The sequence below is a fragment of the Chaetura pelagica genome, unplaced genomic scaffold (genome assembly GCF_000747805.2).
Source record: "Chaetura pelagica isolate M959 unplaced genomic scaffold, ChaPel_1.0 scaffold135, whole genome shotgun sequence".
NCBI lineage: Eukaryota > Metazoa > Chordata > Aves > Apodiformes > Apodidae > Chaetura > Chaetura pelagica.
This window is the reverse complement of record NW_009953649.1, coordinates 923298-942006: the sequence shown is the minus strand read 5'-3', so window position 1 is coordinate 942006 and position 18709 is coordinate 923298. Positions and strand designations below refer to the sequence as shown.

At 36.5% G+C, this 18709-nt stretch overlaps 1 protein-coding gene across 1 annotated transcript in view; it reads right to left on the bottom strand.

Annotated features, from left to right (window-relative positions):
* Positions 1-18709, bottom strand: part of SYNE1 (spectrin repeat containing, nuclear envelope 1) — a 243482-nt gene that overhangs the window by 152902 nt on the left and 71871 nt on the right. Inside the window, exons 40-52 of the mRNA XM_010000000.1 lie at positions 17911-18061; positions 16277-16435; positions 15273-15455; positions 13416-13517; positions 11555-11758; positions 10556-10763; positions 9699-9811; positions 8925-9130; positions 7727-7882; positions 6049-6340; positions 5184-5356; positions 3257-3566; positions 1252-1416 (exon numbers count right to left, since the gene is read on the bottom strand). Of these exons, the coding sequence (XP_009998302.1) occupies positions 1252-1416; positions 3257-3566; positions 5184-5356; positions 6049-6340; positions 7727-7882; positions 8925-9130; positions 9699-9811; positions 10556-10763; positions 11555-11758; positions 13416-13517; positions 15273-15455; positions 16277-16435; positions 17911-18061 (2422 nt within the window). The remainder of the gene's footprint in view (positions 1-1251; positions 1417-3256; positions 3567-5183; positions 5357-6048; positions 6341-7726; positions 7883-8924; positions 9131-9698; positions 9812-10555; positions 10764-11554; positions 11759-13415; positions 13518-15272; positions 15456-16276; positions 16436-17910; positions 18062-18709) is intronic.

Here is an 18709-nt window from a genome sequence, read left to right as displayed (position 1 = left end):
CCTGGCGAGACTCCAGCAGCTCCTGCGGGGCGACATTGCCATGGTTACCCTGGGGGAGGGAGGGCTGCGGCAGCCCCGGGACTGTGCGGGCCGGGCACGGAGCCAACTGCCCTGAAACTGCCTGCAGCAGAGAGGGAGAAAGGGCTGCTTCTGACTTCTGGAAAACACCGGTTAGGTTAAGATGCGGAAAACAGTAACTTTGTCGCGCTCTTTTATGTAAGAAACGCTGGCAGCTGTAAGAGCACCAGCGCGCTGCTCGGGAACAGCGTTTTCCAGCCTATGTCCCGTAATTGGTTGCACATGTCTTTTTTTTTTTTTTTTTTCCCCTTTCTTTCTTCTTTTTTCTTCCCCCAGCAGTGAATTCTTTCTCCATTGTCCTATTTCAATCATGCTACAAGGGCATTTTGGGAGTTTTCCTTTTAAGAAGCTGGGGAATATAAATCTCATTCCAAACTCTGCATGGCAGAGTAATGTTATTTATTCTCTTGTTAGTCTTATGAGATAGAAACTGATATCTCCTCCCTTTCCCATTTTGTACATGAGGAATTTGAGCACAAGGGACACTTAAAACTAACCAGGACTGTATAATAAATCTGTAATTCGTTCTCATGTATCCTGAATCTTCACCTCCAGTCTGGTCACTGGGCCACTCTCTCAATGGTAGGAACAACGTAAAATGTTGCTAGCGTGGGTATCGGGATGTAAACATCGGGAAAGAGCAAAACACACGCTGCTATAATGTTGCATTCAGGAACATGTCCCTGGCTCGGGCACTCAAACGCCTGGGCATGAATGCCAGGGGCAGGAGCAGAGGATACACAGGGAGGCAAGACATACATTTCTACCGTGTTTGGTGAGAGCAGTCCTGGCACTGATTTACGCATCTCCATTTCATGCAAATCAGAAAAGGTTGTTTCTGACTTGGAGTCAGACAACTCTGCTCATGGAGAAAGCATGTTCTGGGATGAGGGCAAGAGCAGTATTCATTAATGAGCTAAGTCACATTCTTCACTGATGCCACTGGGCTTCTGCTCTTGCAAATCGTTTCCGTGTGTGCTGTGGCTAACTCAGGTCTGACTGTACTTTTACTCCATCAGTGGAAGATGGGAGGGGAGGCAAAAGCAAGCTCATTGAAATGTAATCACTGTTTCAAATACACAAGGACCAGACCCCACAGCTTTTTGGCTCTGGCCTATTTTAAGGCATAGGGTCTGAATCACAAATGAAATCATGAAAGTTAACTTATCTTACATTGATTTTGGCCAGCTTTTTCTGTATGGTTGGGGTATCTCCAGATACATCTGACCAGCGGTGCAGCTCTTCCTTTGCAGAATGGAGCCAATCTGTGAACTCATGCACAGCATCAAGGTACAGCAAATGGTCCTTCACAATATCTTCCACTTTCCTCATTTTCTCCTGTCATTCAGATTAAAAACAACAATAAACAAGTTTTTAAATATTGTCCCAGCTTTCTGCATGCACTGGTACAGAGTGCTGGTCTGACTATAGCACCCATTGAAATGCTGAAGAGAGCACAGCTTATAGCAGCAAAACATAGTGCTCACTGCACAGAGTTTGGTTTAGGTTGGTTTGGACAGCAGTGTTCTGCTGGGGCAAAAGATGAAGAAACCTTCTGAAAATTCATACAGAAATGTACTTTAACACATCCTTTAACACAACATGTATTGTTTAATAGATGTCAAAGCTGCAGCTGTGCAGCTCTGGCACACTCTTCCCAATAGCCCCTGGAGACGGTCTTACAGATCACCCATTAGTGCTCCCAGGGAGCAGCATGCTGCTAGAAACAGCTCTTATTTAGAAGCATCAGGTCTCTATAAATGCTAAATAGAGTCACAGAGATGTTCCATACACGGACCAAAAAGGAGGACTTTTGCTGTTCTAAAGTACAAAGGGTTCTTATGGTGCTGAGTTCCAATTTAACCATCAGGCCTCGTAGCCCTTGAAGACACTTTCCCTGACACAGAAATCAGACAGCTTCATGGCTCCACCTTAAATTTTTAATGCAAGCTTAAAGCAGGAGCAGCTTACTGTACTATGAACAGATGAAATTCACTAGATGTGCCTTTGGTTTGACTAAGTAGATTTGCTTTTATATTCTTTTGAGCTAACACTCAGGAATGTTTGTCAAAACTAACCAAAAGTGAACTGAGCTAACCAGACAGCTTTTTACTCCTGTGTGGATACTCTAATACAGATCTATGTATCCATTAAAAAAAAAAAAAAGAAAAAAAAAAAAAGAGAGCAGAAGTTCATCATAAAAACAAGAGTGTGTTAATAGACAGTAATTACAGACCAGATAGTATAACATCTTTGTTCTATATTTAAAGCAATAAAGCAATGACAGTAATAGTATATCTTATCCCACAAAATAAAAGAAACAAACCCAACCCCAAACTGCATGATTCCACATAATGACTTTTCTTTATCAAGTACTTTTCCTAAGAGGTAATTTGTTCAATATTCCATTTTTTTTTACTTTCCTACTCTTAAAAGACTACTGATTAGTTATTGATTAATTAGTTAGTTAATAATTATTGATTAATTACCTACTGCCATCAGATTACTGAATTTAGATACAGTGTTTACTTCAGTCTCACATTAGCCTGTTATTATGTGGCCCCCTTCTGATGCAAACTTGCCCATTAGCTGAGAAGGTGGAGACTGTAACTCAGCTAGTGTCACTGTCATGACCTGGTTGGCAGAGGGTTTCAGTGCGTTAACATATCTTTCCTTAGAAACCAAACAGGATACCTCTATAAATGGGGAGTGCTCTACTGTCTTGAAACACCAGAAAATATGGGCATATATCTTTCTGGCAACAGGATTTCTCTTTCTGACAATATGTTTTCTGCTCAGGGAGGCATTTCATTCTTCCCATTTTAGGGGAAAAAAAGTGCTGGGAATGACTGTAAAAGCATTAAATCAAAATAAATCTGGAAGAATGTCAGAAATATTGTTGTTTACATTAAACTAGGAATAAATTATATGCTCTTCACTTCTCAAAAATCATAACCATACTGACTTCAATTCCCAATATGTATTTTGCATTGAAGTGAAATTTAGTAAACTATGTCCAATTTTTTTGGTTAGACTCAACCATAATAAAAGGCAAGATTATTCAAACAAAGTCAATCCTTCAGTCACCACAAATTTATGAAAATAAAAATGTTAGTTTTATATACAGATGTTTAAACATTTTACTTACTTGAAATGGAGACCTTTGCCTTTATCTTACCTTGGCTACAGTTGTGATGTCATTAAACTGTGTTTTTAGTTCTTCTTGAGCTGCTTCTCTAAAAGAATCATCCTCTGTTTTCTCATAAAGTTCCACAGCTTTTTCAATTAGTTGCTGTAAATCACCAGAGTGATCCTCTATCTCAGAAACAATAGCCTGGAAGTGGTCCAGCTGAGCAAACTTCTCCTTCAAACCAATCTGTGGCTCTAATGGCTGTTCCACTTTGTGATCCAGCTTCTCTAACCACTGCTCCAGCTGATTTTTCCTTTCCAGATATTCATTCCACTGACTAATGACAGACTCTAGGCAGCTTACATTAAAAGAAACATAAACAGTACAGATGAGAAATTTTGAAAAGTCGGAAAAGAAGAGTCTCTTTATATCTTCAGTGCTACAATGTCTTTACCCTGGTATAATGCGTTTTGATTAATATTTTTCCTCCATCTTGCTTCAGTTTTCTGCGTCAACTTACATCCAAGCTATTTGAGAATTTCTGCATTATTTGGCAACTGTACATAACCTGATGCAACTGCTTCCCTGCTACAGGTTATGTGAGCAATCTGTCAGTGCCAGACTAATGAAAAGCACATTTCAGTCCAGCAAAGTGAAATATAGAACATTACTGGAGTTCTTTATGATCAGAGGAATAAAATAATAGAACCATAGAATGGTTTGGGTTGGAAGAAACCTTAAAGATCCTCTAGTTCCAACCCCCTTCATGGGCAAGGACACCTTCCACTAGATTAGGTTGGTCAAGGCCCCATCCAACCTGGCTGTGAATACTTTCAGGGATGGGGTATCCACAGTGGGAAACCTGTTCCAGTGTCTCATCACCCTCACACTAAATAATTTCTTCCTAACATCTAACCTAAATCTCTCCTCTTCCAGTTTTAGTCTATTACCCCTTCTCCTATTGCTAAAAGCCCCTTATTAAAAGTTTCTCCCTAACTTTCTTGTAGGCTCCTTTCACATGTAGTTCTTGACAACTAAAACATATTCTGGCAAGCCTTGGAAAAAAAAAAATCAATTATATATAGTATCATTTACAATTTATAAATCGTATATGCTCTCTTCTGTTATATATCTCTCCTCCTAGCAGATCACTGGATTTCCCTGGTTTTATGTTGTGGAATGTAATTCTCATTCCATTGACGTAGACATAAATAGACATGACTATGGCAAGGAGTAATTCAAAGTGCAATGATCTAGCCTAATCTAAATAATATTTTATGACAAAAATTGGGAGAAATTAATGAAATCTTAAAGGCAGCCCATCATAACTTTCTACATATAATTGTATTCCAATTTTGGAATAAGTAAGGAGATGGCACCACTTCCAGTTTAAAAACTCCAAAATACCTATATCATGGATCCTACTATTGAGAGTAGATATTTAGGACACAGATAGCCTAGCACTCAGATTATCTACAATACAGACCCATGACTTTTCAGATCCAGATCTGTGAGTTTTCTGATGCAGGGAAAACTTTGTTGCTGTTTGCTTTGTTGTTTGTCTTTTAAAAAAAAAAATAAAAACAATGAAAGGCAGAATTGAAAAACTGTCCTAGAGTTTTGTAAGGAAAAGGTAGGTAAATGTGGCAGATGTTCTTGGTCATGCCCAAGTTACAGGTTCAATAACTCAGAAAGCTCTTTCCAGTTTATTTCTCTGCATGAATTTGTGTTTGTTGGTTGGTTGGGTATTGTTTTATTTTTGTTTGTTTGCTTTGTTTTTACCTTCAAGAACCATCTCACATGAAACTTCATTCATCTGATGGGGTCAACATGTTTTTCATGGAAGGATGTATTTTTCTCAGTCAATTTTTATTCTATCTGATAACACAACTTTCCAGTCACCTACCAGTAATGGCTTATTTGCTGTAGATTCCCACTCTTTCTAAGAAATTATGGCAGGGGCTGAGAGTTTTACCTTTGCCAGTTTGCTGAGGTGCTGATGATGTCATTCCATACGTCCTTCAGTGTCTGTAGCTCTGTTTGTATCACCTTTTGTCCTTCTTCATTACTGCTTCTAAGTGCTTGTTCTCCTTTGCCAATGGCCATGTTCAGCTTAACTTCACCATCACCTTTGAGTAAGAGAATCTCCTGCGAGGCAAAATAAGTAGAAATATCAAATGCAAACTTCTGAGAGGTGAAAGCTGTTATTCTTTCAACAGCAGACACCATCTTCTCTGAGCTCATTTATCTTTGACAGCTGTGGCCAGTATGACTTCAAATACAACTTTTCTTGTAAGTGCCTGTCTCTTGTTATCTGCAAGTGATCCAGCAGTTTTTCCCACAGCCACACAGATATTTCACTGTATTGGTCATCATAAAATATTGCTCACATTGCAGCAGATAATAGGTAGGTGAAGCACTGTACAGAGAAACAGCATCATCTAGCTAGAAGAAATCTCAAGGAAGACCGTTGCGGGGTCTTTTACACTCATGACCTTCCAAATAGATATTTATCTAACCTGTTCCTGAAGACTTCCTGTGACAGCTACATCACAGTCTCTCAGTATCAATTGTTCCAAGGCTTCCCCTCCATTAGAAAGCTAATTTGGACCTTATTACACATTTTTGTAGTTCATTATTTTTTATAAAATGTAATACCTGGCATCTGTCTCCATTAAATTTCATCCTGTTTTTCATACTACACCTCCCAGTTTGTCAAGAACACTTTGAATTTTAATCCTCTCCTTCATAACCATATAGGAAGAAAAAATATTATTTTTACATAGATGTGGCCCACACCCAATATAACCTTGGTGCCTCTAGCTGAGGGATCTCTTTACCTGAACTTGTGCCAGTCGTCTCTCCAGCGTGGCTTTGCTACCAACAGTGCTCTCTGATGACGCCAGTTTATCTTGAACCTCTTTCACCCATGACCACATACTCTGTAATGCCTCTTCCAAAGTGAGATGCTCTTGAAGTGCAAGCTGACATGTTCGCAGCTTCTCCTTGACACTTTTGACCATGTTTTGATAACTGGTGAAATGTTGAGAGGCCAAGCGCACTTCTCTCCCTGCACCATGGCCTTCTTCATTTAAAGTCTGTGCCATTTGGGACAGCTTATCAAAAGATTCCCTGAAACAAAATAGTGAGACTGAAAATCAGTTTCAGAAAGCATATGATACTGTTATAGCAACTATCAGACATTATGAAGGTTGCTGACATAATCACCTACTCCACCAGTGACAGAGTTCATAGTTAAATTAGCTGGGAGAGACTGTAAGGAAATATAAACAGTTTGTATTAATTAATACCTTATGTACAGTGCCATTTCTTGCAGAGTTTGGTGCTCAAAATTATCATACTGAAATCTTTGTGTTGCATATTGGAATTAAAGGCTAACTTAATTCCTCACTGAAAGTGTTCAAGGCCAGGTTGAACGGGGCTTTAAGTAACCTAGTCTAGTGGAAGGTGTCCCTGTCCATGGCAGGGTGGTTGGAACTAGGTGATCCTTAAGATCCCTTCCAACCCAAACCATTCTATGATTCTATGGTTCATTTTCTTCTCAGGTATCAGACTTTCCAGTTCTGTAGTAACTGCTACCTTTTTGTACCTGTCAAAACTTCTAAGAAGATTATAGTCTTTGACAGGTAGGAAGGCATGATGAAAAGGTCGGACCATCTATACAGGATTAGATATTCATTCTGGGATTCAGTACAAAGGTCAGTAAAAGGGATGAAAATTCTGAGTTTATACAGCCTCAGTTAAACTCAGTCTGCTGGATCACCCTTCCAGATACCCTGTGATTACAGGGAATTTACATCAGACCAAAATGTCTTGCATCAGTCTCAAGGGGATAGGTAGAGACTGGGTTTCTTTTTAGCATTCTGTGAGGCCTGAACAAATGACCACTATCTCTGTTCTATCTTCAGCAACCTAATTAAAAAGAATGTGAAAAACCATAGTGTACTAAAGAAGGCAATTACTTCATCAACTATTGGCTAGGTCTAAATTCTAGAAAGATTTCACAGCCAATGTGAATGTTATTTCTTCTCTTTTATATAGTCAGCTATGTCAGAAAGTGGATTCTGCTAACCTTGTTGGATCTGAATGTTGCAGGACAAAGTAATTTTTTAAGTATTGATGATAGGTGTAATTTTTACTATTGCTTTTGCAAGCAACATTTTAAGATTTGTTTTTATGAGCAATACTTCTAAGATTTTTTCTTTAAAGATTATATTTTTCAGTTTCCATCTAAAAAATAAGTAGTATAAGCTTTTCTTAGTATGTATGAAGAAATGTATGAAGTTTTCTTAGAAATATATGAAGTTTTGGAGTTGTTTTCAAATTCCAGTTTTGTTAAAACTGGAAGTATCTGGATTCAGCCTCTTTTCACAGAGTATATTGCAACACCTTTCTCTATCATTTGCAAACACACTTAACCCCAACAATTTATTTTCAGCATTGCTTTAGCAGAGGAAAAAAAAATGAGAGTATTTTATGAAATGTATTTCATATTACCTTGAATTTAGTAACTCTTCCAGGAACTTTTCAAGTTTTTGCACCTCCTTTGTCTTCTCAGGAATAAGCTGTTTGCTCTCTCCTAAAGCTTCTGTGTTTATTCTTTCTTCCATGTCATGTATCCACAGGCCAAGTTTCTTGTGTTGATCCTCAAAACTACAAAACAGATAAATACTCCCTCAAAATATTCCTCAGGTGAAGTTAGTAAGAAGTTAGCTCAGTTGTTTCAACATCCACAAGACCAGGAAAATAATGCTTCATGCTTCAAGTATAAGAGTTGTACACAAGACATAATTCCACAGTGACTACTAATCTAAAAATATTCGGCAACTCTCTAAAAATGTCCAACAAAATCATGGGAACTCCAGTGAGAAAAAAGCCTCCAAAATTTAAAGTGGCAGTGCTGCTTTTTTTTTTTTTTATTACTAGATTTAATAAAGGCAGACAAACAGGAAGCTTTTCCCAAATCCTTATAAAGATTTAGTCTGAGATTAAAAGATGGGTAAAAATGGGCTTTTATTCAGCACTGACACAGTGCCTGAAGTGTTGTGCTGTCAGTTTCTCCAGTAGAATGTAATTGGAATCTGGAGGGTTCAGAACTCTGCAAGCCAAGTTCTGGCCCTAAATTTGAAAACCTTTTCTGAACACAAAAGCACACTACCTCATCCTGCTGTTTTACACATTACTGCTACACTACCTATATTTGCAATTAGCAACAGTGTTGAATCTAGTTATACCAACATGTATTTGAACGCCCAAAATTCCAGCCCTAGTTAATAATTATTTAAGAGCGCATTTTTACTAGCTCCTTAGAAAAAAGGACCAGGACATGACAGATGCATTCTGTGTAAAAGGCCTACTATCTTCAAAGCCCAGGGCAGGACTTGAAAAATCATCACTCCTTCTCCTCCCAGGAAACTGCATTTAAATTACTGAGACCCCAACTGCTGATCTGGGATTGCATGAGCTACACAGATCTTCCACAAATATGATCCTGACCTTCCATGCTTTAACCAAATCAACACCCTTGGAACAAGACCTGTTGGTTTTAGCAGAGAATTATATTTTCTTTTAAATAATTTCCAAAGCCTAAAAGCAAACAGGAGAAGAATAACTGGAACTAATTTCAAATTGTGCCCTGTATTTCTGCAGCCGTACAATTCCATCCAGACCATCTGTGACCACCAGTATTACTCACCTTCCCAGGTGTGAGGCACAAGTTTCCAGGGCTTTCTTATCATTCAGACACTGATTGAGGAATTCCTGGAAGTTCTGGTTAGACTTGGCTATTTGTTCCTGAATGTGGCTCACAGCTGGTTGGGGTAAGCAAGCATATAAACTTTCTCCTTCCTTGCAGGCAGCATTTAACTTTTTTTGTCCCTCACTAACAGAATCCAGCACATTCTGTGTAATGAAAGAATACAGTTTAAACATGCAAGATTTAATAAAAAAAGATAAGTAATATTTCTATTTCCCCAACAAGGTAAGAGCCACATCTAGCTATGGGGAAAAATCTAAGCAGACAGTTAAAATAAAATTTTATTAAGTGGTGAAACAATTCACAGAGGTCAATTTTCCTGTTTGGTCCCAAGGTTGTCCTTTCTTTCTCTGGACAGTTCAGTCATGTCCTGAAGATGTTATATATTTCAGGAATTTGGGCTGTTTGCAGTAGGTATCTGCTATTTGTTTTCTGTCCCATCAAAAATCTACACAGATAAGCTTTAACATGTTAGATTTAATCTGAAAGACTGAATATTTAGTTACCCATAATCCTTCCAGAAATTAAATTCTGATCTCTCAGAACAATGAACATGGTTTCCACTGTATTCCCCCTACAGTACATATTGCTGTCTTGAAGTCTTTTTATGTTATTTCTTTGGAAAAAGGCAACACATATTATAGCATCTACTAATTATTTTAGATACATATAGTTACATTTCTAATTACTATTTTTGTAATTTTTTCACTATACCTGCAAGTCATGTAGCTTTGCCTCTATGGCTTTGCTGTCTCCAGACCTGTCAGATGAATCTTTCACTGCAGCCTTCACACCGGAAAACCATTCCCAGAATTCTTGCATAGTATCTTATTTAATAAAAAAGCATTGAGAAGATTTTTTTTATTATCTTTTTTTTTTTTTTTTAAGAAGCAGCATTATCCACAATACTATACAGCTGTCTTCCACAATCCTTTTATCCCTTAGGAACAGCATCTAGAAGCTAACAGGATGAGTCTCATTGCCTTCCATGACCTTGGGAAGTGGGATTCATTTCACAAAAAGTTAGATATTTCCTCTATAAACATCCAAATTTGAAGTGTCACACTAGGTTCCTCTTTATAGTCAAAGGGAAAATACAGTTATTTTCAGTCTGTGATACATCCCAATTTAATGCTAGATTGTATCTATATTAATAACCTACTATATAAGATTTTAAATTGCCTACTTCTCTCCATTGACTATCCAGGAAGCCCAGGAAATACTTCAGATAGGGATTTTTACATTATAAACATCTCTAGGTGGTTATATACATCTCTTTATGGCAAATAAACCAAGTGTGTGTATTCAATAGAGATCTATCTAACAGTAAAGAAAGATGGAGCTGAGCTTGACTTTCATGCATATTATGTGTTTAAAGTTGAATTCTGTTTTTGTAAAATGCTTTGTTTCAGAGCAGCTATCAAATGAACATTTGGTAACAGGACTTTTTGGATGGCTTCATAGGAAAATAAAGTTGTAATTGCAAGTGAAATCACTGGAAACTCTGGCAAACTCCAGAATGATTCACTGCTGCGGTCTAACGGCTCATATTAACAAGCATTAAGACTCACAGAGGAAATGTTTTTCCAAGGACTCTTGCATGCTGGCCTGTGTTCTGGAGCAGAGCTGATTCACAGCTTCATACTTCTTTATTAATGAAGTGACAGTGCCACCAAGAGTTTCCAGCTCTACAGAATGGTATCTGCGACACAGGCTGTTGAGGTTCTCACGGGTCAAGTCAATGCTGCTCTGCTGAAGCTGAAGGTCTTTTTGTATTTCCTGAAAATGCAGATACAACACAATCACGACATTTGTAAAGAAACAAAAGAGTCTTCACTTTTCCTCAAGGCTTACTGCTCCTTCGATATGCTCCTTCCTTCTATGGTCTATTGCAAGTCCTACACTCAATGAAGGGAAGAAGTACTGCACTAGGTTTCCTGAATTTTCCAAGAGTACTTGAAACTAAAGAGCCATCACAGATATGTAAAAAAGGCTGTTTCTTATTGTTTGCTACTCTATTAAAAATTAATACATTTCAAGGTATATTGAATAGCAATGTTTATTTTCACCAAAGTCTGAAGGTATGTGTAAGATGCAATATGACATAGGTATTTGGTAGGACATCTGAATGAAAGGGAATTTTCATCTGACTAGAGAGGACCATTTGTTTAAAAATTAAATTGGAATTGGCTAATAAATCAACATTAACGTGCTCATGCTGAAGAAAATCTGCATGTGGTGTCATGCTGTGATGTGCATATTTGTATGCAATCAAGAGAGCTTTAGGATGTAGACAAAAGAATTGCTATAGATGAGGACTGAGGAGGACTTCTAAAGCAGAACTTTGTGTTGATTTCAGTCCAGGATATGTTACTGTGATGAGTTATAAGTTCATAACTTATATTCAGGGGAATCAATGGTCCTGCAAACATGCTGGAATAATAACCGAAGAGTTCAGTTATATTCTAGCAGCTGTGTAGGAGACATAATTTGTATCAAACGGAAATTAAGTATAATGCTTAGCAAAAAAATGCATAAGAAAAAGGATATTCATTTTCTTCAGCACCAACCTTCACTTTATTTAGAGCTTCAGGATCCAAGTTACGTGTACAGCTTAACAGTGTCTCTTCCACTGTTGTTAACTGGGCTGTCACCTCATCAATAAACTTCTGCAACTGCATCTTCTGAGTACTGTAATCTTTCAGTGTCTCTTTTGCTGTCTCTGACATTTCTTTGGCATGTGCCAACTTTTGCCTCAAATCTGATTCTATGAACTAAAAGAAAAATGTTATGTAGTAAAACTTTTAAATGAAACATTTATTATGGTAAATGTTTATTGAAAAAATGCAAGGTAACACACAAAATAAAGTGATACACACTAATAATTTTGATCTCTTTACATCTGTAACTAAAGATACTTCCATAAATAAAAAATGCCAACCATTCAGGATTTTGTATTGGCTATGCAGTAATCCAAAGAAGGAATACTTGCCTATAAAAAGCCAGAGTGCAATCTGTTTAAGTTATTATCCACTTCTGAGAAATTAAACAGTAGATCATTTGCCTTTACTAATTTACCATATTTACAGAGCATGACATAAAGCACTGAGGCTTAAAGTGTCTCAGTGGAAGGCAGATTGAATTTAAAGACAATACAAAAATAAGTTAGAAAATAGCCCATTAACCTGTCCAAAGATAGCAATATGTAGAATTATAGTAGATGTTAGCTGTGTATATATTACTAACACACAGTAAAGAAAATCAGTCATAATAACGTAATATTTATAAATAATTACTGAAAATTCTTTTAAGAAATTGTATATTTTCTTAGGATATGGACTGGTCATACTGTAGTTTACTTATCTGGTATTTTAATGTTGGCAAATAATTTGGGGATGTTTAATTTGTGAGATTATTTTCAGATTTTCATCTAAAGATCAACTACAATTATTTTATTGTATTGATTTAAATATTTTATCATGTTAGTAGTTGGAAATCGGTGTGTGTTGGTTAAAACTGATATTCTGCAAAATAATTTGCTCTAAGTTTCACTCTATAACTGGTCAGGTATTTATTATGAAGGATATGACTAAACCTGAATTTTCTGAGCCTCTCAAGTAAGGGAGAACATAAGCACTTCCACATCATTTGCACATCTTTCTGCTGAAGGGTTATGATTGGTAATTTAGGCTTCTCTGTAGGGTCATGGCAGAATTTGGACAAGGCTTGAGTGTTATATTAAGTTCTGATAAACGTTTTCTAAATATATATCTATAAAAATATTTTTTTCTCTTGTAGAAATCACAGAAGTCAGCTTATCTTTTTAAACTTCTGGCACAGAAACAGAATAATCTCACACACCAATTTCCATTTGAAATCAAACATCCAAAATTGTCATACTTTGGTTTTGCATCTGCCCTAGAACACAAAAAATAAAGACCCAGCCAACAATAACAGCTCACCTTCAGTGCTTGTATTTTATTCCTTTATTGTAACAGCTAGTTCAGGGTGCTAATTCCAGTCCACTAAAGAATACTTTTATTTTGGTAAAGCAAATAAACATACTTTACTGCATTATAATTCTTTCAAAGAGGCAAGCTGTGTATGCACTCATACATAATGTGGCTTAATGCTGTACAGAGAGTACAATCTGTTTCACATCTGATCAGCTACCTTACAAACTATTTAATCTATTTGGATTTAGTGAAAAATACTTCTACAACTCTTATGTTCTTTACTTGCTGGCATAATTATTACAAAAAAATCAAAGCTAACTAAACAAATATGAACAAAGTATAGTTATGATACATATTAATACTGCAGTATCTGTCACCTTGGAAGAAGAAGGCAGTACAGGAGAGACAGATTTTAGGAGGAGTTTCTACTTAGTCATCTGAGCACAGCCTGTGATTACAAATATCTTTATTTTACCTGGAGGTCTGCAGGAGGCTCTTGACAATGGATCAGTTCTTTGAGATCTGAAATTTTGGAACTAAGCTGCTCCAACTTCAGTTCTTTATCCTTGACTTCAGACTGTAAAAGAGATATGGTCTAAGTTTCATAACAAACTACAAGAAGGATTTAGACCTTCAAAAGGATGCTCCATCAATTGAAAAAAAGAAAAAAAATATGAAAAAAAGAAGAATAAATAAATAAAGCTTAGCAATCAGAGGGAAAACACTATTGTTCTATTATTTCTATACTCTAAAAATTTCCTGTTGCTTTCCTTTATTAGACTCAGTTCTGAGGTTTTGGTTTGTTGTTTTTTTTCTCCTCAATCAAAATAGCCAAACACATTTTTAACATTTAGAATGTACTAATAGCTTTAGTTTCTTAAAACTGGCTGAATAAAGATGGGTATGTCATTGTTTATTTGACTGGAAAAATCTACTGCGGTTGTTAGGATCCACGTAATAGCAGGCAGAGTATAATACATGTGCTCTCTGGTTTTTATTACAAGGAAGTGAGCTCTTGGAAAAAAAATTAGACACAGAAATAAATGTTAACTTCAAAAAGGAATTAAAAAATGCTGTTATATATGCACTGACATGTCTGGACCTTGCATTCAGTGTTCATATAGAACCAAGATAATAGTAAAATGAAAGAGAAAAATAAAAAATTTTATAACTGTAGTTCTAAAATATTAGGCAAGTAATTGGTGTGAATCCTATTGCCCAAAATTTCTTTTCTAAAAAATCAAACAGAACACTCCAATTAAAAGATTGGACAGTGGATTTCAGGATTAAATTGCTGCATTTAACATCTGCCCTGAATGGCAGAAGTTCAGGTGGCCCCAGAAGAATCTTCAGGGGGTATTTTTTTCTGGGGAGGATATAATGTTAGGTGATTAAGAAAGCAGCCACTGCTCTGGACCATATAAAAGGTACACTCATCATTTCTGTCCATGCCCATCTATTTCTGTTTGCTGAACTCTTCTGTCAGTGAACTGCCTTTCCTCTTGCCTTTGTAGAAGTGTGAAGTACTGCAGACTATGTGTTCTGTGACTGCAGATGCACTCATGGTGCTCATGTCTTCTGCTATTCTGGCCCTCCTGTGACTCAGGTACATTAAGTAAAATATGGCTCTTTCTATGGTTGATCCACTCTATATTTTAAGCCAATAGTGGCAGAATGCATCATGAACACTGGTTAGATTTCTAAAACAGTTTAACACTACCCAAAAATGAAAGACATAATCTCACTAAATTTTTAGAATTAAAATTTGCTCTCAAGCCCAGTATATCTTTTTTATTGTCTGAACAATCCAGCATCTTAGATCAGATTTTAGAACCACTTATTTTTTTGCTTAACTTCACCTGAAATTATCTAAAATTTCCATCAGTTTATACTGGAACAGAGCTCAAACCAATGCCATTTTTGAATGAAATTAAAATATTGAACTTTTTATGCTTGTAAGAACTGGAATGGGTTGCTCAGGGAGGTTGTTGATGCCCCATCCCTGCAGGCTTTTAAGGCCGGGTCGGACGAGGTTTTGTGCAACCTGGTCTAGTGGTGGGGTTCCCGGCTCATGGCAGGGGGCTTGGAACTAGATGATCTTTAAGGTCCCTTCCAACCTTAATGATTCTATGATTCTATGTACTGCTAGAGCCAAAATAATCACAGAGCTTAGATCTAGCAAGAGTTGTGCTGTTATTGTTTCTGTTAGAAACAAACAGCTTAAAAAAGGGACTTGAATGCTGTCAGGTAGCCATTGGGTTAGTGGTTCCACTGCTTGAACAGGGGACACGGTGGTTTATACCATTATTATTGCAGATTTATGCATAAGCACCTGGAAGTCTTTGAGGAGGACCTCCATTCTCTGACTGTTACTCAAGTTGCTGATGCCTTCACTCAGTTGAGAAATGCACTTATTGCACCATCCATCCATTTCATCTCCAGTTTTCAGGATGTCATCCCACAGAGACAAGCTTACCCTCAGCTGGTCAATGTTTTCTTCAATTCTTTCAGACACCTTTTAGGAGAGGACAATGTAGCAATACCATTAACAAATTAATTTTAGATTTCTTTATTTTGCAGCCAGTTGTAAGACAATTGTACCAGAAATAATTTGTAAGCCTAGGTGAATTTTTTTTTCTTATTGTTAGGTCCAAATTCGGAATTCTAATTTCAGTTTAGTTATTCAGATCATAAAATAAACAACAATTATGTGACTTTTTCTAAAAAATTGTATATTTTTAGTAAGAAAGAGTTTTATGTTTAAATAAACTTTTATCTTTAAAACCAGCTCCATTTATCTTTCTTATGTCACGTAGGAATTTGCTAATGAAGTAGTATAAATATGAAAATGTAAAAGATTAAGTTTTATAATGTGTTTCTCTGTTATAATGCCTTTCTCAACATAGTCACATCTTCTATGGTGTAACCTAATTTATTTAGTCCCTAATTTATTTAGTCCTATTTACTAAGTAATACTTAGTAACTTACTAAGTATTACTTAGTAAATACTAATTAATTTACTGCATACATTAGATGCAAATGTATAAGTAACAGTACATACATTAGATGAGAATCCTATTCAAATTTATACTCTGAAGTGTGCACTGAGCAAACTTATACTAGTAACATTCATACACTGTTATAGGACATCCTTTTAAATACATCAAATGGATGCCACAACTTGTACGACAACGGATGCCAAATCCCTCTGATTAACCCTTTGAGATACATTTCAAAGTAAACTTTACAAAACAATTGCACTCTAAGAAAATACTAATACTACAACCTTAGCCCCACTTAAAAACTACATTTCATGTATAAACACCAGGCTCTTACATCTAGCCATTTGTCCACTGTACTGTTCATATCGGTTTTTACTGCAGTGGGGTCGCAGCTCTGCACTCTTTTCAGTTCTGCTAACAAATGTTTTCCTTTATTGGTGAAAGTATCCAGGTCTTTTTGTTTATTGCTCAGATCATTCTTGGCAGCTTCATGCTGTGGACATAAAGATTTGCTTGTTTAATGAAGCCTTAAAGAAAGAAAGAAAAATCCAGTTCTCCAGGCACTCATCCCTAGACCTGTGGTTTATGTTAAGCATTGGCTAATTGTCATTCAGCATGCCATTTAATATTTAATTATGCCACAAAATACAGAGCAACTGCAATTTTAAAATTATTATTCTTTTAATCTTCAGACTCTACCTGTCTAAAATTGAATAAGAACCCATCGTTGACTACCTAATATCTAAAATCAGTTCTGGAATTACAGCAGGTTAAACAGAGGGTGTGGCAAAAAAGTTTAGAGTTGTAAACCCCATCACTCCTAGATACTGTGGAAAATAAAAGTACAGTTGTGTTCAGAAGGAAATGAGACAAAATGTTCATGGTTACTAAGTTTGCAATTCTAGGGGCAGGGAAGTCTTTACAAGACCGTCACTGAAGAGGTGACAACATTCTGAGAAAGGATCATAGTAAGCATCTCATATTTTTTTTCTTTACCAAGTATTCCAGACCAGCAGTCAAGGTGAGCTACTAATCTGGATGCCACATGGACACGTGGCCACACCTACTTTATTATGGTAGAAGTTGTGCAAAATATTTGTTGTGCTTCCACTGGCCACTGTAGTAGCAGGGAATTCTCCACAGCCCAAGGCTCACAAAAAGGAGAGGAATCAAATGGAATTACATGCATTTCTATGTTAGACTGGTGAACTCCGTTCTGGATTTCAGTTCTAGTTAGAATGTCTATTAAAAAGAAGCCATAAATATGCACAGTCTAGAATTAGGTTTACAGAGATCTGACTGAAAATTTTTTTGTGAAGAACTCAATAGGCTTCCAAATTAAATTACCCTCTGAAAGAACAGAAAGAATTTAACTGTTTTTCCTGACAGGCTGATGGATAGCAGGATTTGGAATTTTAGAAATACGATCCAGTGAAATGAATGGAATGCAGGGATGCAAATTCCTTATCTCTGCTCAGTGGCCAATATTAACATTGTACCACATGAAATATGTTGTTTTAGAGAAAGAGAGGGACCTAAGAATTGCACACATCAGAAATCTGTGCAACTAATTTTCTTTTGTTAACTTTTAACCATTCAAAAAATTACCCAGTATGGAAACATATAAAAGTCTGCTGACTGGAAATATCCTCTCGTACTATGACAGGAATATATTATTGAAGTATTTTAAATAAACAGATGATAACTTAAGCTTTCCATATAAATAAACATTTCACATTTCTAGGTATTAAAATTACAGATATCAACAATAACACTCATGGATCTCACCCAAATGCTGAAAGGACTATATTCTTTCCTCATCAGAATCAGTACAATTTAAACCCTGAATGTGAGTGTGACAATATTTAGCAGTAAATTCAAGCAACTTTAAACACAGCTCAAGGGCACCTTTCAAGTAAAAAATGCAATTTAAAGCAAAGATCATTTAAATCCCTGAAATGAAATTACCTTTGATAAAGTTCGCCTGACATCTTCATGATCCTTCCAAATGGATTTGATCACAGAAGCACTGTCAGCATTGTCTATAACTTTCATTACTGTTGACTTCAAGCTCTGATATTCCTTCATCAGATCAATAAGAATGCAGGACTGCTCCTTTCTGCAATGTGAAAAGGCTACATTAGCACCATTTGCTTTCATGCTTCTGAAGGAAAGGCAATGTTATGTAGTGATTCACCATGAGAAAATCAGGATGCAATGCTAAACATGTTTTGGGCAGCCAAGGAAATATTTATATTAAGGTTTTACAAATCACTGTGGGTCCATATATCACGAAACATCTCACTGATGAGGCAGTGTATGAATCACCACCTTGTATATATCAGATATCAAAGGAACTGACAAACAACAGGAATATTGAAACTGGAATTCCAGTTTCTAATTTCCTAAGTTTAGCATCTTACTGACTGGAAGTCACATTAGCATGATGCTGGCACTTCCAAGCTCAATTTTTTTTTTTCAACTTGTTGTATGCTAGAAGGTGTGTATGTGCTAGTTGGAGTGATAGTGAAATCTCAGTGGAGATTTATCTTCTGGGAGAATCAACATGTAACTAAAAGCCCACCATATCTACAAGTACTGTCCTGAGGACCTGTGTGTGGTTTTATTAATAGTATAATTGCAACTGGTACAAATATCTTGGTTTATAATGTTTTATTTTCTACTCAGTATTTAACATACAAACCCTGTTTTTTATTTGGATTAACAGGCCAGAAGATATTCAATATAAATACTTGGGTCTCTTTCC